Genomic DNA, 26454 nt, shown 5'->3' on the forward strand with positions numbered 1-26454 from the left:
GTCTCTTATCCTTGTCACCCTGTCGTCCCGGTCTCTCCCCATCCTTGTCAACCTCTCATCCCTGTCTCTCTTCTATCCTCATCTTCCTCTCATCTTTATCTTGCTTCTATTCTTATCTTCATCATGTCATCATCTTTCTCTCGTCCCCCTTTCTCATCTCTCTCTCGTCCTTGTCTCTCTCATGTACCTGTCTGCTTCTTATCCTTGTCTCTTTCCCAACCTCATGTCCCCATCATCCCTGTCTCTCTTCTTACTTCCTGTCTATCTCATTCTGATATTTCTTCCATTCTCATTCCCCTTCCTTCCCTGTGTCTCACCCTCGTCACTCTCTTGTCTCTCTCCCATCCCCATGTTTATTTTATTTTTGTCTCCCTCTCATTTCATTTTTTCTTCATTCTTGTCTCTTTTTTGTCCTCATTTTCTTTTGTCTCTCTAAATTCCTTGTCTTTTTCTCACAGTGGCCTCTCTCTCATCGTCTTCTCATTTCCATCTGGTCCCTGTCTCTCTCCCAACCTCATGTCTCCCTGTTTTTCTTCTGTTTTTTAATCTTCTTTTGGAAACACCATTTGTTTTTCTCTCGTACTGATATTCATTTCCACAATACTCATCTCCTTCTCATCTCTCTCTCGCTCTCGCTCTCTCTCTCTCTCTCTCGTCCTTGTTTCCTGATCTATTGTGTTCCCCGTCTTGTCTATGTCTCTATCCCATTTTCTTCCACTTTAAAAAAAGCACTTTAAGTACACTATAGAAGTGTACTACTTTTTCACCTAGGGTTTCCTAGCTGCACCTCTTTCCATCTCCTTTCTACACTCACTCACTCACTCCACTCACTCACTCCACTCACTCACTCCACTCACTCACTCCACTCACTCACTCCACTCACTCACTCCACTCACTCACTCACTCCACTCACTCACTCACTCCACTCACTCACTCACTCCACTCACTCACTCACTCCACTCACTCACTCACTCCACTCACTCACTCCACTCACTCACTCCACTCACTCACTCACTCACTCCACTCACTCACTCACTCCACTCACTCACTCACTCCACTCACTCACTCCACTCACTCACTCACTCCACTCACTCACTCCACTCACTCCACTCACTCACTCACTCACTCACTCACTCACTCCACTCACTCCACTCACTCACTCCACTCACTCACTCACTCACACTCCACTCCACTCCACTCCACTCCACTCCACTCCACTCCACTCCACTCACTCACTCACTCACTCACTCACTCACTCACTCACTCACTCACTCACTCACTCACTCACTCACTCACTCCACTCACTCACTCCACTCACTCACTCACTCACTCACTCCACTCACTCACTCACTCACTCACTCACGCACTCCAATCACACACTCCACTCACTCCACACACACCAATCACTCCACACACTCACTCCACTCACTCACTCCACTCACTCACTCCACTCACTCACACCACTCACTCCACTCACTCACTCACTCCACTCACTCCACTCACTCCACTCACTCCACTCACTCCACTCACTCACTCACTCACTCACTCCACTCACTCACTCCACTCACTCCACTCACTCCACTCACTCCACTCACTCACTACACTCACTCACTCCACTCACTCACTCCACTCACTCACTCCACTCACTCACTCACTCCACTCACTCCACTCACTCACTCCACTCACTCACTCCACTCACTCACTCACTCACTCACTCACTCACTCACTCACTCACTCACTCACTCCACTCACTCACTCCACTCACTCACTCCACTCACTCACTCCACTCACTCACTCCACTCACTCACTCACTCCACTCACTCACTCACTCACTCACTCACTCCACTCACTCACTCCACTCACTCACTCCACTCACTCACTCCACTCACTCCACTCACTCACACTCCACTCCACTCCACTCCACTCCACTCCACTCACTCACTCACTCCACTCACTCACTCCACTCACTCACTCCACTCACTCACTCCACTCACTCCACTCACTCACTCCACTCACTCACTCCACTCACTCACTCCACTCACTCACTCCACTCACTCACTCCACTCACTCACTCCACTCACTCACTCCACTCACTCACTCCACTCACTCACTCACTCCACTCACTCACTCACTCCACTCACTCACTCCACTCACTCACTCCACTCACTCACTCCACTCACTCCACTCACTCCACTCACTCACTCCACTCACTCACTCCACTCACTCCACTCACTCCACTCACTCACTCATTCAAGCAGAATTAGCTTCAATAGGGCTTTTTAGCCCCAGTGCTGCAGGAGGTGGGGGTGACTTACCAGATCAGTGCTGCCTTCTTCATCATAGTCATCCTCGCCTCCATCGGTCATCTCACCCGCCTCCACGTCTAAGGTCCCCTCCCCTCCCTCTTCTCCAGAGTTCTCCGCTGTTTCTGATATTGACTCCTCATGCAGAGAGTCACAGTTATCCTCATACTTCCTATGAGATTCTGATGATGAGAGCGAAAGAGAGAGAAAGAGAGAGAGACATGTAAAGATTATTACTTATATAACAAATATCTGTCATATACAGAGAAAGTGATTAAAGCATGTTTCCCCAAGTCAAATCCAAAAACAATGTCCTTTTTAAACAAGTCATTTACCGTATTTTCCGGACTATAAGTCGCTCCGGTGTATAAGTCGCATCAGTCAAAAAATGCATCATGAAGATGAAAAAAACATATATAAGTCGCACTGGACTATAAGTCGCACTTATTTAGAAAATTATTATTCTTTTGGGGGACATTTTGTTTATTAAGTCTTTCTCCGTTGTCTTTAAGTTAATGTTTCAGTTAACAGTTTTTTTCAGGGGTAGGCTACAGGAGCAACATATAGCGCACTCTCATGGCTGTAGACAGTAATGTTTTCCTTTGGTTCATGTTAATCAGTATGAATAAATTTTGACATATAAGTCGCACCTGACTATAAGTCGCAGGACCAACCAAACTATGAAAAAAAGTGTGACTTATAGTCCGGAAAATACGGTAAACACCTTTACAGCATTTTGAACCCACATGACTTATGTTCACTCTGGTCTTTCATATATTTGATCAAACATGAAACCTTTCAGATATATTACTATAAAAGGTGCTATGTAGAATTTTGCAGCACCCAACAGTGAGATTGTGAATCACAACTAACGGCTCAATCCACTGCTCACCCCCCCTTTTGAAACGCAAAGAGAAGCTACAGTAGCCAGCACAGGACAAACATGTCATTGTCTGAGACAATGTAGGGGCGAAATGCGCTCTGTAGAATAGTTTATTTATTTAGGGCTACTGCAGAAACATGACGGACACTTCCATGTAAGCAGACCCGCGGTGTTATTTAGATAAAAACGGCTCATTGTTAGGTACCGTATTTTCCGGACTATAAACAAACAAAATGTCTCACAAAGGAATAATAATTTTCTAAATAAATGCGACTTATGACGGATTTTTTGACTGATGCAACTTATACTCCGGAACGACTTATAGTCCGGAAAATACGGTAATAAAAACAATAGAGTTCATTATGTAAGGCATTTATATAGTTATGTATATTATATTGTATTTCCGTTCAAGAGATATTTTTAAAAGTTACACAGTGCACCATTAACGTAAAAGAGAGCAGGGGTGAAAGTACAATTTTTCAGAAAAACTTTTAAAGGTGCAGTGTGTAGATTTAAGCAGGCATCTAGTGGTGAGGTTGCAAATTGCACCCTCCCTTACGAAGCACATAAAGAAGCTATGATGGCCGTCACAGAACAGACATGTCATCATCTGAGACAACGTAGTGACAAACGCGCTCTGTAGACCAGTTTGTCCATTTAGGGTTACTGTAGAAACATGGCGGCGCAAAATGGCGGCTTACATGTAGTGGGACCCGTGAGGTCAAGACCCACAACAGAACAAGATAGATTTGTGTGTTACACTTGTTTTTACTACATATACATGCTATACCTTGTTAATAACAGCGATATTATGTAACAGCGATATTATGTTGTTTAAGTTAACTTACAGGCTGTGAGTCCGAAGCGGGAGGAATTATGATAATGTCGGTCTTGTCTACATCACCAATCCCAGGAAGTAAACTGTTGCCTACAATCCGTGTGTTTGTTGTAGTCCAAGAAAAAAGGGATTTACGTTGGAGACGATAAATTTACTGTGGGGTTTGTACCTTTTGCAAATCGTTAACATGTACTAATACACACCAAAGGAAATGTAAAATCGTGAATCGAATAATCCGTGCTCTTTAAAGTAAAACAGTGCAAGATTGCCTTTATAACAGTCAAGACAAATAGTTATCGGTCTCCCCGCCTGTCACAGAGATGGATAGCTTGTGCGTGCGCTCTCAATATTCCTCTCGTACGGCTGATGTTTGCACCTCCCCTCCCTCTGGACTGGATTTGATTTCTGCTTTCTAAAGAGTTTTCTTTCATTCTCACCGCACTCGGCTCTTTGTTGTTTCTCGATCTTCTCCAGGCGGCCCAGAAGAGAGTCGATTTTTATCTTGATTTGAGTCAGTTCACGTTTGATGGTCTGGAGTTGGTCCGACTTTACTACAAGGGGAGATAAAGCAACAAAGATACACATCTGAGCAGATATACATTACAGTCTTGTATTATTACAGCCCACAATGGATAATTTATTTCTCATCCAGGGCTGCTGGTCGTAATTGCCTTGGTTCAAAGTATTTTCCTCCCTGTTGTTTTTAATTTAGCTTTACCCAAAATCTTACATGTCGTGCTGGTTAATATCATCAGACACTAGTAAGATGATATTCTCCATTTGTTTTATTGCATTTTAGTCAGTCAGTACAACCTGAATAAACGTTTGAGCAAGAGACAGATTTTCAAGCGCAATATATAATTTATTTCCGTATATTTTCACTTAAAAAAAAAGAAATATTGTACATGCTATTGTATTACATTGGCCCTGACTAATGGCTTTTGCTTTGAACAGTATATGCTTCATTACATGTTTAATGTTTCAAACCTTATTAAATGTCTCAATCAGTACTAAAACCACAGTGCATTCAGGAAATGGTGTCCAGTTCATTAAGTAAATAAGTACTGCTATTAAAGATCAGAATGCATGTAAAATATACATTTTGGATGATGAAAGCGATAAAAATCATCCCTGTTATTCGAAGGTCAAATCCATTACATAATGGGATACAGTATTTAATGTAGTGTGCTTTGAATTATACAAAGTCCCTTTAGGGAAGTCACACCACTAGGCGGCCATGTTTGCAAAACATCCAGACAGTTATTTTAGTCATGCAAAATTAAAGTCTTATTTACTTGAATGTGGAAATACAGATATCTTTAAAATTATGTGCTAAAATCACAATAAAATTACAACAATTCAACTTTTGTTTAGTCCATATTCTTAAAAAAAAATCCAGATAATTTATTCACCACCATGTCATCCAAAATGTTGATGTCTTTCTTTGTTAAGTCGAGAAGAAATCATGTTTTTTGAGGAAAACATTACAGGATTTTTCTCATTTTAATGGACTTTAATGGACCCCAACACTTAACAGTTTTAATGCAGTTTAAAATTGCTGTTTTAAAGGACTCTAAACAATCTCAAACGAGGCATAAGGGTCTTATCTAGCGAAACAATTGTCATTTTTGTCAAGAAAAATAAAAAATATGCACTTTTAAACCTCAACTTCTTCACAACTTGACATAATAAGTCACGTCAAGAGGTCACGGATGACGTATGCGAAACTCCGCCCCAGTGTTTACAAGTGTGGAGAAAGAGGACCGTTCCGACGTTGTTGTATGTGGAATGATACTAATTAATGTCTTTGTGTCAGTTTATTGTTTAAAATGGTCCGCAAATATGCGTTTCATATAAGTAACACATGACTTTTCGACTTCATTACCCAATTACGTGAAGTCGCGCTGGTTCGTCACATAGCCGGAGGAAGAAAAGAAGTTGTGATGTAAAAGTGCATTTTTTTTTCTTGCCAAAAATGACAATTGTTTCGCTAGATTAGACCCTTATGCCTCGTTTTGGGATAGTTAAGTCCTTTGAAACTGCAATTTTAAACTGCATTAAAACTGTTAAGTGTTGGGGTCCATTAACGTCCATTTAAATTAGAAAAATCCAGGAATGTTTTCCTCAAAAAACAACTTCTCGACTGAACAAAAAAAGACATCAATATTTTGGATGACATGGTGATGAGTAAATTATCTGGATTTTTAATTCTTTAAGCTTAAATTGCAGTTAAAACACCTTTTAACAAGGTAATTTTAGCTAAGACGCACGCAACAACTTGGCAAGCACCACCTGTGACTCCCCTAGAGAATCGTCAGTCTTTATCAATTGATGATTGGTTGTTTTAACTAGAAGGCGGGACTTACACTGCCAGAGCCACCATATTGAGCTTTGCATTGTCCCCTATTCATAATAGGAGTGCTTAATCTTGTTATATTCAGTATCTTTGATGTATACCAGTGATGCGCGGGTTGATCCGAAATGAGCGGGTGCATGCGGTCACCCGCGTTTCCGAGTCATCCAAAAATATTTTTAATGATATTTGGGTCTTGGTCGGTCAGGTCGTTTGAAATAAAGATGGCAATTAACTATTTTAAACAATTACTACTTTAAAAAAGTGCGGGCCATGAAGCGGGTTGGGTACATTTTTTTTGCAGTCCGAGTTGCGGGCGGGTTAGTTAAAAACGTCGGTCGGGTGCGGGTTGTTTATAAATTGACCCGCGCATCACTGATTTATACTTCACTTTTGGCAAAAATCCATGCATACTGAAAACGGGCATAATATGTAGTATACAAAAAACTGTATATTTAAAGTCAAAATATTGGAGCATGCCATTCCAAGAAGGTACAATATATCCTTTTTTAAAAATGCATTGCAAATTTACTCGGTTGCGCTGCACATCAGGACTGATATCACAACTTGCAGGCTCAAAAATTTGACCCGGGAACGAGAAATTTTCCAATTCTGTATTATCACTGTTGTCCTCTTAAACCGTATATTACTCGCTGGTCCCTCGGGCAAACTAGCCATCCAATAAATATGCTGCATGTCACATATGGCTGAAATGTTTATGATAATTGCCTGCTCGCCTAATTCATTCAGCCGCTAATTTCTGTAAACTTTCAATGATGAAAATGTCCACTGCTTTTCAAGTCTGACAACTGTCACATTAATCTCCCTCAGATGATTGCACCACCGAACGCAAACTGAATCTAATAAACACTTAAAATCACAGTTTGCATCTCAAAATGACCTTGCTGGGAAGTAAAAGCAGCAGAGAGGTTCGAAAAACGGGCAGCAGATGGGATCAGACACAGGATTGCTTTAAAAATATGGAAATGTCTCTTGACATCTTTCAAAAACAGTTAACTTCTCATTCAGAGCGGGATCTATTTCATAGGAAATATCAGGACTGAATAATTTATGACTTTCGGTTCCATTAACATTTACAAAGCATTCTTTCACTGATATGGGAAACCAAAATACTGACACAGTTCCTGCAATACTGTTTAGGAACATATACGAAATATAGGTACACTGTCGGAAAAATGGTCAAAAAAGTCTCGAGCTCACACGAGGTGGTATCCTTATCCTCAAAAAGTTCACCTTTGTACTGAAAGAGTTCATAATAGTATCTTAAAGGTACATATTGGTGCCAAATGTATACATACTGAAAATTAAATGTTGATATTAGGAAACTATATAAGATTATATATTGAAACACCTCTTGACATAAAAAAGACTTGTTTTTTAAGATAATTAGTGCTTCAGGAAACATCCAAGTGATTTGTTGAAAAATTCATTAGTCTGTATATTCCTGTGGCTCCTCTGCTTGAGGAAGCCAGAGCTTGTCTACTGTCACCGCCGTCAGCCATGATAACACAGCGTGACCCGACACGACTGTCACACCGCTGCCAGCTTTTCTCCTTCCTCACAAGATGCTGTGTACACCTGCCGCCACCCGCTTGAGGCTCAAAGCTCAGTGTAGGTGGTTAGCTGACACGTCGCCATATCTACTAAAATTCAGCAAACACGTGTGCATGTGGGTGCGACAATTAGAATAGATTAAAACAAAAAACAAAACTAAAAAAATCTCAAAAATTGCCTTCAAGCATTTATATTAAGTGTTCAATTACAAAGAAGGATAAAAAGACAATGACTGTTTCTCATGCTGTTGGTCCCAAGAAACACACATCTGACACTGTCAGAAAAAATGGTCAAAACTGGTCTCAAGCTGTTTCCTTTGAGATCCTATTATGTACCATTTAGGTACAGATACGTGTACATTTGGTACCAGTATGCACCTCTGAGGTACTACTGTGCATTCTTTTGCACCAATATGCACCTCTGTGGTACTACTGTGCATTCTTTTGCACCAATATGCACCTCTGTGGTACTACTGTGCACTCTTTTGCACCAATATGCACCTCTGGGGTACTACTGTGCACTCTTTTGCACCAATATGCACCTCTGGGGTACTACTGTGCACTCTTTTGCACCAATATGCACCTCTGGGGTACTACTGTGCACTCTTTTGCACCAATATGCACCTCTGGGGTACTACTGTGCACTCTTTTGCACCAATATGCACCAACTGTGCACTGTTTTGCACCAATATGCACCAACTGTGCACTCTTTTGCACCAGTCTGCACCAACTGTGCACTTTTTTGCACCAGTCTGCACCTTAGGACTACTGTGCACTCTTTTGCACCAATATTCACCTCTGAGGTACTACTGTACTGTGCACTCTTTTGCACCAATATGCACATCTGAGGTACTACTGTGCACTCTTTTGCACCAGTCTGCACCTCTGAGGTTCAACTGTGCACTCTTTTGCACCAATATGCACCTCTGAGGTACTACTGTGCACTCTTTTGCACCAATATGCACTTCTGAGCTACTACTGTGCACTCTTTGGCACCAATACGCACCTCTGATGTACTATTGTGCACTCTTTTGCACGAATATGCACATCTGAGGTACTACTGTGCACTCTTTTGCACCAATATGCACAAACTGTGCACTCTTTTGCACCAGTCTGCACCTCTGAGGTACTACTGTGCACTCTTTTGCACCAATATTCACCTCTGAGGTTCTACTGTGCACTCTATTGCCCCAATTGTGCAATCTTTTGCACCAATATGCACCTCTGAGGTACTACTGTGCACTCTTTTGCACCAATATGCATTTCTGATGTACTACTGTGCACTCTCTGGCACTTATACGCACTTATGAGGTACTACTGTGCACTCTTTTGCACCAATATGCACCAACTGTGCACTCTTTTGCACCAATATGCACCTCTGAGGTACTACTGTGCACTGTTTTGCACCAGTCTGCACTTCTGAGGTACTACTGTGCACCTTTTTGCACCAATATGCACCTCTGAGGTACTACTGTATACTCTTTTCCCCAATATGCACCTACTGTGCACTATTTTGCACCGGTCTGCACCTCTGAGAAACAACTGTCCACTCTTTTGCACCAATATGCACCTCTGAGGTACTACTGTGCACTCTTTGGCACCAGTATGCACTTCTGAGGTACCAATATGAAATCTTTAGGTGCATAGGAGTACTTTATTGAAAGGGTACTGCCCCAGGGACAGCTAGGGATAATTTTTGGATAAAAGCGCTTGCCAAATTAATAAATGTAAATATAAATAAAAGGCATTGCTGTAGAGGGCTGGTTTTACTGAGAGCAGAATCATCCAATGATTTTTGAAATAAAATGAAATAAAATTGTAACAATAAAAAACTATCATCAAATCATCTTTAAGCTGCGTTTATTTATGATTAATTTGATTAATATTTCTGTTGTGGTTTGTGTTTATATGTTTCATCTTTATTTGATACTATATTTGATATAATTTTGTAACATTTTTAGCTAACTTTTAGTATTTGCTGGGGACAAAAATATCAAAGCCAAACAAAACATCTGAATTTTTCATTAGCATTTCAATGAATTTCGAGTCATTTTGGCCAAACAGTCAGTGTGCTTAACCAAACTTTTTTGGTTATAAAACTAATCTTCAGTTTGTGTTGTGAAGGAGGGGGATAGCTCCAGTCAAATGTAGATGATGGTAAACAGTAGCACTTTTGTGTACATGCCATGAATACGTCTACATTGATATAAGTAAAGCCCCCGGAGGGACGACAGCACTGCAGTTAAGAGCATTAGTGTCATGCACCGCCATTAATCTCAGCCTTTGAGCTCCACACTCGAAGGAGTCGCTAAGATGCTGACAGATGCTATAAAAGCCGCTACTTACGGCATAGAGATAAAATCTGGTTTAGTGTTATGAATTCTGATTTGCAAACACTGCTGCGTGATGTTCACTTTTTCTGAATTTTAATCTTTTTCTGAACTAATACAACATTTCTGAATGCAACAAACCTTGGTCTGTAGTTTTTGGAATCAATACATTCTCGCATACACTTGAAATTTTTACCGTAAATTGCTGTAAGCTGCTGACTAACACGTTTTGTCTGTCCTGTCTGGTAGCCCATCAGCTAGTGATAAATAAACCTCTTTGGATAAAAGCGTCTGCTACACGCCTAGACAAATTCACATGTGAAATGTGTCTTTTTGAAAAAAAAATCCCATGTGAATTCCCATGTAAAACACATGTGAAATAAGTTGGGTCATGTTGTCCACATGTGATCACATGTAAAAAAAAATTGTCACCACGTTATGCACATGTGATCACATGGGTTTTACATGGGATTCACAAAAAATTATCCAAAAACACATTTCACATGTGAATTCATGATTTTTTTGTACCTTATAGACTGCATGTGCCAGATTTTTAAGAGGTCAGTAATTTAATAAAGTAATGCATATTGCACATCAATGTGAGTGATTTCAGCATTGTGAACTAATAATGTCTTTTCTATTTGCACAACAGGAGATTGAGACACTTCAGACACTTAAATATTTATGGATGTTATTATAGTAGATATATGAAGAGTTTCGTTGCAAAACGAGATAACCACCGTTTTGTTAATTGTTCAGAAATCGCGTTTTTTGGTTCTGCATTCCAATTCATTTCAATGCAACTACAGTTGGTTTGTTTTGATTTAAACCTTCATAACTTACAAAATACAGCTAAGTAGCACAATAAAACAAAATAATAACATGATAACATAATAATAAACATGTTTTGACAAAAATGTGAAAAAATTGATTTATCTCATTTTGCAACGTAACTCTTCATATATCAACCCAAGTGGCATTTATTTTTGAAAGATATATAGGGCAAGCCAACCTCAAACAAAACATTTAACTAAATGAAGTTGCATGTTAAAATTTTTTAAATGGTTAGAGAACAGAAATGTAATGTTTTACCGTTTAACTTTTTTTAATAACTCAAATATCAAGTTAGTTTAAATAATTGCAAGAATGTCTAAGAAAAGAATGGTAACGTAATGATACGCATGTATATTCAATGATTTCAATATGCAAACACTTTATATATACATAATACTTTATAAATAAATTAGTGCTGGGCAAAGATTAATCGCGATTAATCGGATACAAAAGTGAGTTTTTGCATAAAATATGTGTGTTTACTGTGTGTAATTATTATGTATATTTTAACACACACACACACACACACACACACACACACACACACATATACATTTCAGAATTTTTTTATTAAATATATACACACACACACACATGTAAATGTTTTTTAAATACATACATGAATGTGTGTGTATTTATATATACATAATAATTACACACAACACACATTCATATTTTATTTTGTATGCGATTAATCTAGATTAATCTTTGCCCAGCACTAAAATAAATAGTAAAGAGCCCTTGTTTTTTAGGCCAGACAGTTTTTCTTAAGCTAGTCTTACATTTCTGTCCAGAGGTGAAGGACGACGATGACGATGGGGGTCTTGAAGAGGATGAGGAGGTTTTAATGGGGAAGGAAGTCTTTCCTCTACGAGTGGATGGAAGGACCACCCGTGAGCGCTTCAAAGGAATCACGGCCCTCGGAGGAGGAGCCACACGTCCATGATAGTCAAACAGCCTGAACAGATAAAAGATCCACAAGAAGATTGAAAACATAACATCATTAAAAAGGTTTCGATTCTAAAATGATGGGGTCTTAAAGGTTTTTTGGGGGAAAGCATCATTTTCATCCCTGGAATTAGCAGATCTACTTTTAAGTTAAACTTTCTAAAAACAGTGGGGAACAAGAAATGTCAAATATCGCATGCCCTTGCTCTAATTTATGAGTCTTTTCTTGCATTCACAATTCTTCCTCTGACATTTAGTAACTAATAAAAGATGAGATCAAAAGCATGACACCAGAGAAATGAGACAGACCTTCTTAAAAAAAGAAAAGCTCCATTTACTCAAGACTGATGAAATGATCCGCACAAAATCACCTTTGATTTCATGTTTTAATTCTTGTCAAGGGCAACCCGTAGGTGTTTAGCTTATATAAATTAAAAGAGATTTTTCTATGAACGTTTTGTTTAATTGCTTTCATATATTTGTAATGTTTCGATCTTTAAAAAATACACAGTGACAATTGCTTAAAAGCCATGAAAGACTGTTCATATACCACAGATGAAGAACTCGAGTGTTTAAACTTGCTTAATATTATTAATATTTCTAAAGGCATACATACCGATTGTAGAAATCCTCCCTGTAGTAATCATAATCAAATTCATAACCACTGAAAAAGGACAAAACAGAGATATAAGATAAGTGAAAAAGTATTAACAGGTGTATAAAGTCTAATAGGAAAACATTCAGGGTTGGAAACAGTTCTTTCAACAGTATGAGGCTTTATGTAGAAAAAAGCTGAAATATTTTTGAGCTTGTTAAAAAAAACCTTGTTTACATTATTATTGTACTAAAGAGTGAAAGTCTATAAAGGCATTTCAATAATTAAATGCAGAAATACTTTAATTATATAGTCAAAAAAGTATTTAAAATTTATTTTACAATCCAGTTCCACATACTATGCACTTATTGTGTAACTGTGTAATTACCAAGTACAAGCCCTGAAACTAACACTAATCCTAACCAGCGTTGGGCAAGTTACAAAAAAAAGTTACTTTAAACATGTAATTAGACTACTGTACAAATAACTCTTATCAAAAAGTATTTAACTACTTATTACCAATTACTTTCTAAATCCTATTTAGTAAATGATACAAAGATAGGCTTGAACACCTCGAATAAATCATATAAAAGTACATAATTTATTCTGGTCACACATTTTAAGGTCATTTTTTGACTATTAATTAACTATTGACTACTTTTGCCTTAATATAGTCCTAATTCCTGCTTATTAATAAAGTAAAGTAGGTGTTAAGTTTAAGTATTTGTAGGAATTGGGTAGGATTAACTCTTTCGTCGCCAAACGCTTCCCCGCCAATGACGAGATTTTCCGTCTTTCCGCAATACCGCTATTATCCACTTCCTCAACTTATACAACCCGGAAGTAGCGCCTCACGTGAAAGAGAAAGAACTCCGTGTATGTTTTAAAGATCGCTCTGCATCTGATCTCTATCAAAAGTCCTTCAAAAAATGAAATTATCTCAGCTTTTTGCTCAAAATTGGGTGTTTTTGAAGAAACCTACCCATGTTTGAGGGGTGATTACAAGAGAACTAATGAAGGTAGGATGAAACGTTTTTTTTTGTTTTTTTGTTTGAAAGCAGAGGGTCTGTTCTTTCATCTGATATATTGTTTGTTTATATATTTAAAGAAGAACATTTTCTGGAAGGCATTAAACTTTTGTGAACATCATGAAAAATGCTGGCGCTGGCTGGCAACTTTTTTTAAAACGCTGGCGGGGAAAGAGTTAAAGATGTATAATAAGGTTTTGCAAAATCAGGCATTAACCCTCACAAGCCCCGAATCTCCTGTATACACATGTATGTTAGAGTTCCTTGGGGGTAAAAATGACCCCAGAAATTAAGAGAGAAATTTTTAATGGTACAAATAATATATACATTTTTTGTTTACTTCCCGGCTATACATTAAAGCTGTGTTTTGCCTGTAAAATATCAAATTTCTATAAAAAATCCATTCACATAAATTATGATCTAAATTTGTCCATCTGGTGTTTAGAAAAGAACATAAAAGAATTACAGTTTAAAAAATAAATAATTTTGACCAGCAGATGCCCATTCATGCCAACTGCTCAAATAACCACTTTAGTGATGCATTTTGTGAATTTATGTATATATAAACATTAGAAAGGAAATAAAAATTAATTTTTTTTTCAAATAGTAGATTTTTTTTGTATTTTTTATGCATTTTGAAATGTCTGTTTTTACAAAATGCCACAGAAATTTGACTGAATGTTAGTGTGTGTGTGTGTGTGTGTGTGTGTGTGTGTGTGTGTGTGTGTGTGTGCCCGCGTACGTGTGTGCGCGTGCATGTGTGTTTGTGTCTTTGTGTGTGTCTGTGTCTTTATGTGTGTGTAAGTTTTACTGTGACTTTGTGTGTGTGTGTGTGGGCGCGTGCGTGTGTGTGTGTGTGAGCATTAGAGCCCACCAATTTACACCTTTGTTTTGCATCCGTGGCCGTTTTTTTTGCCAAATTATGTAAAAAAATGCTCTCTGTCGCAGTCATACCTTTGTGCGCGTGTGTGATTGAGCATGTCTTTTCTATATTGCATTTGTGCTCAAGTACCAGGCCTACTTTTCTGTGATTAAATTTTGTAGATTTATTCTGGATGCATTGATTTTTTTTTTTCAAAAAAAGGGGAAAATTATTTTTTTGCATTTCCCATTCATTTTCAATTGGAGTCATTTTTACCCACATAGTAACTCTTTTGGTAAATTGTTTTACACATCTTTAGAACAACCAAATCAAGCCCAGGTTTTTATATGAATATTTACTGACAGTCTGGAAAAATCTTATTCCACTGAGATGAAGGGAACCATGTTTTTTAACTAAAGAAATGTGGCTTGGGGGTAAGATTGACCCCAAGGGACTTATTAGGGTTAATATGTGCGTTTTAAGTACTTATAAACTAACCAGTTAATAGTGAGAATTGTAAACTAAACTAGAGTGTTACCATTATTCTTATTAACTCAAAGAATTTAAAGTGATAATAAAAACATGCATTTTAACCTTAAGACTTTGATTCACAAGAGTCACTGCACAACATACCAACGCAATAACGGTCACTACATTAAAACTCTCTCGAGATATCATAGTTACCAAAATCTCAGTGCCCTTTATTAACCCTCTTGGAGGTCTGTGGATTATTTTTGTGAAGAATGGTTGCGCTTTTGTTGGGGTTTTAAAGTCAGAAGTTGTTCCCTGATCCCTGTTTTCTCCCATTATAAAGCTTGGAAGAGCAAGCACATTTACTAAAACAACTCCAAATGCAGTGTTTCCGCTATATACATTCAACCGTGGCGGCCCGCCATGCCTAAAACATCCCCGCCACGCCTGCGGTTGTGGATAGAAGGGATACAGCAAACGAAATCTCGCTGGATGGCCACTGTTTTATCCTAATCCTTCAACCAAACCCAACTCTAAACACAAAATTTCACACGATTGTAGGATGTATTTGTATCTCATTTAGCCAGAGCCGCTGTTTACATCCTAATAATCCTACCTCCAAATCTAATCCTTAACTTTTCGGCATTTGCTGTATCCCTTCTAGACAAAACCCACGGCGGCAGCTCGCAAAAAAGCTACAGAAATGTCCGCCCTGCCAGACTGGCTGTCTTAGAAATAAATTCCTTTCTGGATTCGCGTTGTTAACTCATTTATAAATAAATCTCCTAAAGGATCATAATTTCTTCCATGGGTTTAGTTTAATGAACAAATAGATTTAAATCAACAGAGGATGATTAGGCTACGTATCTGTTTTGAGAAATAATAATAAAATAAATAAGCCTATACGAAATATGTTACACTTAAATAATAATTAAATTGACAAAACGAATAAAAAAGTATTTGAGTTTCTGTTTTTTTTGTGACGCGCTCTACAACCAAAGCAGCAGAAGGCACGTCATGTTTTTAATGATTTTAAATAAGCACAAAGTTTTCTCCTTATTGTGAGTTTACACAAATAAAAATACATAATTTGAAGTTTCGAATATTGTTTTACTTTTATCTTTATGACTATAAATTTAGGGTAATTTAAGGTGAAAGGTCATCACGCATTTGATGTTCACAGGCGCATATACACGGACGCAGCGCAGGGCTGCGAGAAGACATTATTAAACTTTCGATTTAACATATTACGAGTTTTTTGGACATTCATTTGGAATCACTATACTCATATTATCAACTTATCTGGCCATTAGTTATTCAGAATATAGGCTATAAGCGCAGTAGCGCGCTGCTGACCGCTCAGCTGTCAATCAATCTTCTGTGCTTTAGATCGACACTCCCAAAGTTTCACATTAAATGATATATTTGTCCAAAAACAAAAGGCTAAATACTGAATACTACTTATATGCGACTGCAAGACATTAATAGTCGAATCTGTTTGTAAGGAAACTTACATTATTCCCGTGGAAGAGAAGAACGTTGGTAATAGAAACTTGAGGCAGACGGTGAGACTGTTTTATCTGTTTTCTGACGAAACAGCAAGGTCGGGGTACCCGCGGGTGAACCGCATACTATTTAATGTAACGGGTGTAATAATAGGCTTTTCGCGCGTCATTTGCGTTGTAGATGCAGGTCGGGACTCAAAAGACAAGAGTAAAATGCGGGTCTAACATGCAAGACCAAAATTTGACTCGTTTTTAAATGGCCCCGTGCTTTGAGTTTAAGATCTGTCTGAAGACCGTTAAAGGTTTCTATTCAACTGCGCGATTTGCGGTGTGACCGGCTCGGGGTCTTTATGTCAAATGGTCTGGGTGTGAAATAAAATTGCTGCTGATGGATGTTCGGTCAATCACAGCGGTGCGGATTATCAAACAGGACTGTGCGTGAGTTTGCAACAGCTCTGTGACGCTAAACACGAGCACAACTTGCAATGCAAACTACATTAAAACTACAATGAAATATCCGAACTACGTACGTAGCTATGTAACGTTTTTTAAGAAAATACATTTTAGATCAAACATAGAAAAGCAATATGCTATAAATATAAGAAAAAGTAAATGACAGCATGAAAATGATAAAAAATACATGTTAGTTTACTGTAGCCTATATTCTACTTAAAAAAAAAAAAAAAGTACATTTATAATCATCATGGGCGCCCCCTGCCGCCACAGCTGAAAAAAATCCTAGAGGAAACACTGAAATGTGTTCGTCTGAAAGATGATGGACTCGTGTCTCGGATAGCTTGAGGGTAATTTTGATATTTGGCTGGAGTATTGCTTTAACTTGAACATGCAGCATTGTATTACTGCCTAATTAACTATGAATAAAAGAAACTGAGAAAAATTGTGTCTTCAGGCCTGTGTGATCTGAAAACTGACAAACTGATAGAGGCATAAAGGACCACAAATCCAGACTTACATTTACAGTCCAATTAACGCTGTCAGATCAAAAACATCCGATTCGATCGTGCACTTTGAAAGCCAATCAATTTGTACCTGAGGTATTAATTTGTGAAGCACAGAATCAAGCTTGTGTGAGTCACCAAATCTGATAGTACAGAACAATCCCATCCATCTGCCCATCAATTAAAGTCCCTGTTTACAGATAGATCAATAATATTTGCCTCCAGAGAGCAGCAGCGCTCTTGTAAACACAGTAAGTCATCAGTAACGGCAATCATTAAAGCTGCTTGCTAACTGCATGGAAAAATCTGGATCCACAGCAACTTTCATAGCTTACTCCAGGCCTAATAGAATTAGAGAAATGAGCGAAACCTACTGCAGGTTCAATCTAAAAAATTGCCATAGCTCCACATGTTTATAAAGACTTATTATAAAGCAATGTTTCTTTGGCAACATCAGCAATATGTATAGTTTTTATGGGTCAAAGAGGATAACACAATATGCATAAGTGTCTAAATGTCTGACACAAGTTTCTATTTAAAATTCTTTTTAAATTAAATAATAAAAACAGCTCCAGATTTTAAGCATAATAATAATTTGACTGAAAAGTTTAAATAAACATACACATACATTTTTGAATTTCTTTCGCTGTGTCCCAATTTGAAAGCTGCGATCTTCTAAAAGGGGTCACAAACCGGACGAGAAGCACAGCGCCACGTCGCAAGGTATCGTACACCGGAAGTGCACATTAAATAGCGCACGCTTAGTCAGATAGCACTTACTTCAAAATGCAAAATATACGTTAGCAGCCAATGTTAATCGCTAATGATTTGGGACAAATATGTTATTTAATGTTAAGACGCTGTCAGGCGCCGCCTGTGTGCGTATACTCATAATAAACAATGTGTTTAAGTTTTTAAGAACGGCGCTGTGGTGTGCGACCCCCTTAAGGACGTATTCTAAGACCGATTGGGTCTCAGCAGCGTGACTTAAGGCTAGTAAGGCAGTCCGAATTCGAAGGATGCTTGTCCTTATTTCTCCACGCTGTTAAGGATAGAACGAATTAATTTAACGGCTTTATTAAAAATAAAAATAAATTAAAACCTTTAAAAATAAAAATGTTTATTTAGCAGAAAAAAGTTTCTTGTCACTGCTTTAGTATAAGTTTTGTTTTGTAATATTATTCTGTTTATGTTGCGCATATTTTTAAGGTTGATTAATTTAAAATACTGTTGGTTAGTTTAATCTACATTAACGTGTAATTTTCTAAAATAATTTAATATTTTTCTGGTTCCATATTTATTTTAATAAGTCAAAATATCTCAGCTGTGTCCTTTTGACAGGCGCTGTGGGAGCGTACAGCATGTGACGCAAATTATGGGCTGCCACCTTCAAAGACCGTGTGCTCGCCTTTTGAGGTTGAGCCCTTAGAAGGTCGCACCCCTTAAATTGGGACTATTTTTCATCTCCACGGGTTGAAGCAACCCCAAAAATGTGATATTTAGCCCTGGGAACCCTGCAAAAAAGCAGATTTTACTGAAAACAATTGGGCTCGACCAGTTTTGACTAGCAATTGGGGTTTGCTACAGTAAGTAAACCTGGCAACCCTGATTTGGGTTGTCCCTATTTTGCTTTAATTAGCTTGTGTAAAATCTTGAATAAAAAAATCTATTTGTTTGACTAGTGGCATAAAAAGTCATATTTCTATAAGCTATGTCTTTATGTTATTTAATTTGAATGTTTTTCCGTCCCATTTTTTTAATTCTGTTTATTTCTATCTTCCTTTTTGGAAACTTTCTGTGTTATAATTGTTACTTTTAACACATTTTTTGTTGTCCCTTTTATATGTTTGAATGCAAAAAGATACATAATGTGTTTAAATGACACACAGTTTGTTAAATAGCATAACACAAACAATGTGTACAATATTAACATTCTTTTTAGAGTGGAAGTTTAATCAGTAGACAAAGAAAAGTCACAAAAAATGTGTGTGTTTATCCCTTTAAGATGTGCACTAAACACAATAAGAGCAGGAATAATTATTTCCTAAGTATAATTGAAACAAGACTATTTATTATTTTATTTTTTGCTAAGAAAGCAAATGGGGCTTATTTTCTTTACACACCGTGTTAAAATGTGTCACGCATATCATGAACTTCCTGTCAACCGTAGAAATTCGAGTGATGTTGATTTCTGGTCATTACGGTCAAAGTCACAAAAACCAGCTCATTATTTCTTCATTATGCACAACTCTCATTTTCTTTTGACTGCTTTATTCCAAACTAATTAACATTCACAGCTATTCTTTGTTAAATCGGCGCTGTAGTTACCCGTCAGGTTACAGAATACATGTAATGCATGTAGCATTATAGCTCATTTGAAATGCAAATTCATTCTTAATTAATTTGAAAAATACAATGAGAGGGAAGAAAATAATTAAAAATGCATTAATTAAAAACAAAACCATAATTATAAAAAAAAATTCCTTTAAGGTCCCAAGATACCGAATTCCAGAAATCCATCAATGACGGCTTCATAGACTTTTTAGAGAAAGAATAGAAAGTAAATGCTAATATAAAAGCTAATATCAAATCCACAAATCTCTAATCAAAGACATAAATGCCTAATTCCTTCTCAAATATTGCTTTTTCACAGATTTCCTGCACAATTAGCTTTTTCATCCTGTAAGAGTTAAACAAGCCAACTAAACCTATGAGACACAATTGCAGGATCAGCAAATGAATTAATTTATGCTGATTATCGCAGACTGGCAGCCGCTCCATTATCTAAACCTGATAATATGACAAATGTGCTGACGGCTTCATTCGGCAACCACGCTTCAATCTGCTCTACCTTCACTTTCCTAACAAGGGAATCAATGTTTACTGAGCGTTGGAGAACAGCGATGACTTTTCTATTTACATCGCACTATATTATCTGAAGTGAACCACAGAAAGGTGACATACAGTAAAAATACCATTTTACGAATCAACTATCAAATGTGAAATTTTACTAAGGTTTGCGCTTTTGAGTTTATTGGTCTGGATTGGAAAACCCAATGGGCTGGATTGTGTGTATATATATATTGGTGTTATTTACCTGGGCTTATCTATCTAGCATAAAATTGGAAAGACTCACCCGTAGACTGCAGTGATGGGTCTTTTGGTTCCTGGTTTGGGCCTGTAGGGTTTGGGCTCTCCGGCCATGTTGATATCTGTACAAACACAGAGGAAATGCATTCAAATTAAAACCTGATGTTAAGATTATGAGTAATGAGTTTTCACACCGCACACTGAGGTCATTTTCAACGACGACTGGGTGAGATAAATCCATGCAACTTTATTTTAAAAGTATCTTTTGAATACAAGACTATGATGATCTAGAAAAGAGCAATGTGGTACCTTTTAAGTGGTCAGAAAATTATTTAAAACACTTGGATATAAATTATCCATGTATGGTAAACTTCACAAGGATACAATCAAGCATAAAAATAAATGTGCTTCAAGATGCCAAAGAAGAACCATTTTGGCTGAATGATTCCATAAAGGACCTTTAAAGGCGGAGTCCACGATGTTTGAAAGCCAATGTTGATATTTGAAATCACCTAAACAAACACGCCCCTACCCCAATAGAATCTGGACCTTCTGTTGATAGACCCGCCCCACACATACGCAACCCAGCAAGGATGTCGGTTATTAGATACGCTCCTTACTGCTGATTGGTTATAAGTGTGTTTTGGTTGTCGGCCCGTCTCCTTTTCCAAATCGTTTTTCAAACATTGTGCACTCCGCCTTTAACATTTTAAGAGTTTCTTCATAGTTTTCTTAGATTACAAAAAGGTAGACTGTTAATGGAGACATGCTATGAAAATGTGACTTTAAGTGCTATAATTGGGTCCCCAGTGCTTTTATCAACCAAGAAAATGTGAATAAGAACAACCCAGTAACTTAGTTTTAATAAACCATTTTCCACAAGCATGTGAAAAAATAGGCCATGGCTCCCCTGATGATGTCAGAAGGGGATAATTCCGCCCCTTAATCTGCACTATCCAACCACGGCACTGCCACTAATACTTCACATATGTACTCTGGGGGCACCAAAGATTTATTTGACATCTTAAAAAAATCTTGTGAAATGTCCCCTTTAAAGTGGTTCTTTTAGAACCCTTTGAATAAATGGTTCTTTGAGAAACCAAAAACGGTTCTACTTCGGCATTGCTTTGACAAGCCTTTTGTAGTACCTTTACTTTTTAGTGGCAAAGATGGTATACATTTTATACTGAACATTTACTGAAGGTTGGTATTTGATTTAGCTAAAAAAATATTGTGATCCATCCCAAGAGGACACTACAATTCAAAACAGTTATATACCGTAATCTTGGTATTTCAACCTGTATTGGACTTTATTCTGAATGTCTTTTTGAAAAGTACAGTATTATCCTTTACTATATGCTCTGTTATAAAACTATTGCTTTAAATAATTTAAAATGTTTGTTTGAAAAATGTGCAGTGGCATATACATTGGTATCCATAACTCAAATGCCAATGGCTTGATGTAATGCAACAACATTCATACACATTTAATTGTGGCTGAAGCGTTTTAAAACTTTCTGCGGCCGCTGTACATATCTATGGCTTCTATAGGGTCTAAAAGTCATGGATCATAGATGAGAGACCATTTATCAGTACATCTAGAGAAAGAAAAGGTCTAAAAAAAAGATGAAGACAGCAAAGTAAAAGAGCTCCTGCATAGCTCAGTTGTACAGCAAAAGGTCATGCGTTTGAAGCAAAGGAACACATACTGAAAAATATATACCTTGTAATGCACTGAAGGTTGCTTTAGATAAAAGCACCTGCTAAATACATAAATGTGAAAAATAAATGTGAAGAAAGAGAGAGAGAGAGAACGGTGCCTTATAGACATTGCAGTATGATTTTTCATTAAAGCTGCTTTAAAAACGAACAAAAATCTTATGCTTTAGAAATGAAATAGCTTGATCTGAATATCTAAATTATAAAGGCTACATTTTACAGCTTGTGAGATATGGAAACAGTCCAATAGGAAAACAAAAAAGCCACAGTATTTGACCTTCTTGGTCCATTCAGCTCTGGAAAAAATTATGTTTTACATGTATTTTTCGGAATAGTTTAAAATGAATATTTGATGGAATAACCCTGATTTTTAATCACATCTTTCATGTGTCTCAATCTTTCATGTCACTTCAGAAGTTTGCTTTTGTTGAAATTCAACAGACACTGGACTGAAATAGTCATAATAATGGTCTAGAAATGATAATTAAAGTCAAAACTGGAGTGGTCTCTTATTTTTTTCAGAGCCGTATATTTATTTTACAAGCTTTTTAAATCAAACCATTATCCGAGCGCGATACTGCAGAACACAAAGGACAGAATGTCTATGAGAAAAATCTCCAGCATCTGACCTCCACAACCCAGCGGTGATGTTTTCTGCATTCTTCACACACGTACAGCTCTGTGGATTCAATAAAGGGAATTCAGAGTGGAAACTGCCACAGAGGTGCTTTAAGATAAATGTGATAAGGTTACATTCATATCTTATACCCGAGCTCACATTAATAGCTGTGTACAGACGGTCTGATACAGGAGAACTACACACAGCAGTGTGTACACATAATACAGTGTGTAAACACAGATATGATAAATTCACATATGTTGGAGTTGTAGTGGCCGAGTGCTCAAATACATTGAGCTGTACAGATTATGTGACCAGAATTTCAGTCCTATGCCCATTATTTCCAATCATACAGAAAATGTACTATGTAACCTACTATATGCTGGGGTGCACAGGTAAATGCCGATATACACTAATAAAACGTGGCCGATATTTATTCTGAATCCCACAGCCGATATTATTCACAGCTAATTCATGTACTACGCTTTTGATCAGAAAGTCCTTATAGATTTGAAATCACTGTTAGTTTGAGTGGTTTATACCATGCATTTAAAAAAGCATCACTCATCAAACATAATCATTATACATATTCTTTATTAACAGCAATATAAATATATCCTTAAGCCATTTCCTGGAGCTGCGTTCATAGCCAAAGATATGCATAATAAAGGCTAGATGTGTAATGTCGGAGTCTCTAACGTCATCACCTGTTGGACATCTTACTACAGGGAGCTTGCTCACTCGTAGCATTGTGTTTTGTAGTTTGGTTTCTTACAAACGTTATTAACATGGCTATAATTCTGGATGCTTTAACATGCAGTGTCATAGGTACATCTTTGACGTTTATAACAAACCATACCGTTTGAAAATCAGTAGAAAATTAAGCAAGTTATGGTCTTTTAAAAGTACATTTACCATTAAAACTCAATGCTACGAGTGAGCGGGCGCCCTGTGGTGGGATGGCCGCCAGATGCGGACGTTGCACTCAATTGGCCAGCAGTGCAGGCGAGACATCTAGCCTTTATACATATCTATGGTAATAGCTGCGTGTGTAATGGTTCTTCTTGTCTGCAGCGCATGTTGAGTTTCTGCAGGAGCGCGCCCTCTGGCTTTTGGAGCGGCATTTTACCGTAATTCATTTAGAAGTATAGCAAGCATCGTCGTCTGATATATCGGTGCACCCCTACTATATGCATACTGTTAAACAGCATGAAAAGTATGTTGATACACGGTCAGCAATAATTGGCCAAAAAACTATCCTTAGCTGTCACTGGGGTGGTACTAGAGCTGCAACTAACGACTATTTCTTCTGTCGACTAATCTAGCGATTATTTTTCCGATTAGTCGACTACTCTAACGACTATTTTTTATTATTAATATAGTGTTCTTTTTTGATTAGCTATTTAATCTGTTGGATAATCTGTGTTTCTACTCTCTGTCTGATCTGACAGTCATTGTTTGTTTTATTGTATTTTAACACAACTGAATGCTATTTTCACATATTATCTGTTCTGTTGTCAGACATATAGGGGCGGTTTCCCAGACAGGGATTAGACTAGTCCTAGACTAAAATAAATATAAGAGTCCAAACTGAAAACATCTTGCACTGACATATCTTAACATACATCAGTGCCCTTAGTTTGGCCTCAAAATGCACACAAGTAATGTTTTTAGTAAGGCATGTTTGTTAAAACTAATTATATTTCCTAATTAAACTAAGGTCTAGTCCTGGCTTAAGCTAATCTCTGTCCAGGAAACCACCCCAAAGACTATTAAAATAGTGACTAAACATGACCCAATAACTTTGTGTTACTAAAATCTTGATTTATAAATGCGACATCGCAGACAATTCAGCGCAAATTAAAAAATTGCCATTACACAAAGTTACTACAGAAGGCATGCGCGGGCATAGGAGAGAGAAAGAGAGCTCGCGTACAAGCACATAGAGAACCAGTGTGTGTGGGAAAACACTGCTAACCTTTCATGATAAACTCAAATCAGTCGTCTTCTCTGCCAGTATCATCCGACGTTTACGTGAAAATGCAAGTACACAGAGGAATCCGCATGGAAAACATAGCCAACTTTTAATTCTTTCACGCAGTGTCATGTATGAGAGGCGCTGTCTAGGGGCTTCACACAGAGAGAGAGAGAGCGCGCGCGCGGACAAGAGAGGCACCACCGAGCGCTCACAACAATAAATTACATCGTTTTAAATGAAAATAAAAATGTAAATGTTGCGGCCATTGTTGATTTTGTGGCGCACACAAACAAATCAATGTATGGAAAACACTGTCAGTAGCAGAAGCCGCCATTACGCGAGATGAATGTAAACAGTGTGACGCGTCAACGCATTTTAAGCATGTCGACGTATTTTCGTAGTCGACGTAATCGATGACGTCGACGCGTCCTTGCAGCACTAGGTGGTACCCTATCAAAAAGTAAATCTTTGCACCTAAAGAGTTTGTATTAATACCACAAAGATACATATTGGTAACAAAAGCCCTATTTGGATGGTAATTCTTTCTTGTGGGGACGTAAAGTATTTTAATCATTTACAGAGGGGGGATTTTGGGGTGATTTTATTGTCATTCAAAACCAAAATGTCAGTGTTTTTCACTGATCACTTGCATAAAAATCCCCGGCCAAATTCCCTTTCATTTTTTGATGAACCCCAAGGTTGTGTGGTAATTTAATTGCTGTCTGAATCCAGATCCTGAGTTCAAATTGGCTAATTTTTGCTCACACAAACAAAGTGGCAAATTTTAACATGCTATAATAAATTATCTGTAAAGTATTTTGAGCTAAAACTTCACATACTCTGGGGACACCAAAGATTTATTTGACATCTTAAAGTCCCACTTAAAATGTACTGAATTACACAACAGTATTTTATATACATATAATCAAGTGAACCACACGTGGAGCTCATTATCAAGTGTTTCGCATTAAAAACTCAAACATACACCACAAATGTATCTTCATCCGAATGCATCAGTTTTATCGCGGAGGACACCTGCAAATATATTTTTACAGACATCCTCATGAGATACAATTACAGTCTGAATTGGGCATATTAGTACCTCAAAGGTACATATTGGTACCAAATGCATACATATCTGTGTTTTTAAAGGGTACTGCCCAAGTGACAGTGTATGCTATTGCAGACATACCCAGTACATAACACAGCTAATAAATGATGCAAGAAGCAATCGGCTGTCGCTCTACATAAGCACAATGAGATAAAAGGTTTACGGAAAACAAAGCTTTTCCCAAAATCCTTTATTTATGTGAGCTGAAATAAATGCTACAGCACAATGGGTTTCAATGGGACTCAACAGACTATCGATCTAACAAAGCCCAATCCTCAATAATCTTAGCACATGGAGCACTGGCTGAATGTCTGATGCACAAACTTTGAGAATGCAGACTGCATTTGTTCCTCACCGCTTGAGTACCTGTCCAGTAAAGGAGATCGCTTTACAGTCGTGATTTATAGCAGTTACGGGAGGGTCAAAGTTATAGTCTGAAGAGGAAATTTTCTTT

General features: G+C 37.7%; 1 protein-coding gene across 6 annotated transcripts in view; it reads right to left on the bottom strand.

The window, feature by feature from the left end:
• Positions 1-26454, bottom strand: part of LOC129426544 (RNA-binding Raly-like protein) — a 181600-nt gene that overhangs the window by 3815 nt on the left and 151331 nt on the right. For all 6 annotated transcript variants that reach the window (XM_055182942.2, XM_055182941.2, XM_055182940.2 and 3 more), the window contains 5 exons: positions 20620-20695; positions 12680-12727; positions 11898-12073; positions 4462-4575; positions 2316-2485 (listed from right to left, as the gene is read on the bottom strand). In XM_055182942.2, the coding sequence (XP_055038917.1) occupies positions 2316-2485; positions 4462-4575; positions 11898-12073; positions 12680-12727; positions 20620-20695 (584 nt within the window). The remainder of the gene's footprint in view (positions 1-2315; positions 2486-4461; positions 4576-11897; positions 12074-12679; positions 12728-20619; positions 20696-26454) is intronic.

This window comes from Misgurnus anguillicaudatus, chromosome 25 (assembly GCF_027580225.2).
Source record: "Misgurnus anguillicaudatus chromosome 25, ASM2758022v2, whole genome shotgun sequence".
NCBI classification, from domain to species: Eukaryota; Metazoa; Chordata; class Actinopteri; order Cypriniformes; family Cobitidae; genus Misgurnus; species Misgurnus anguillicaudatus.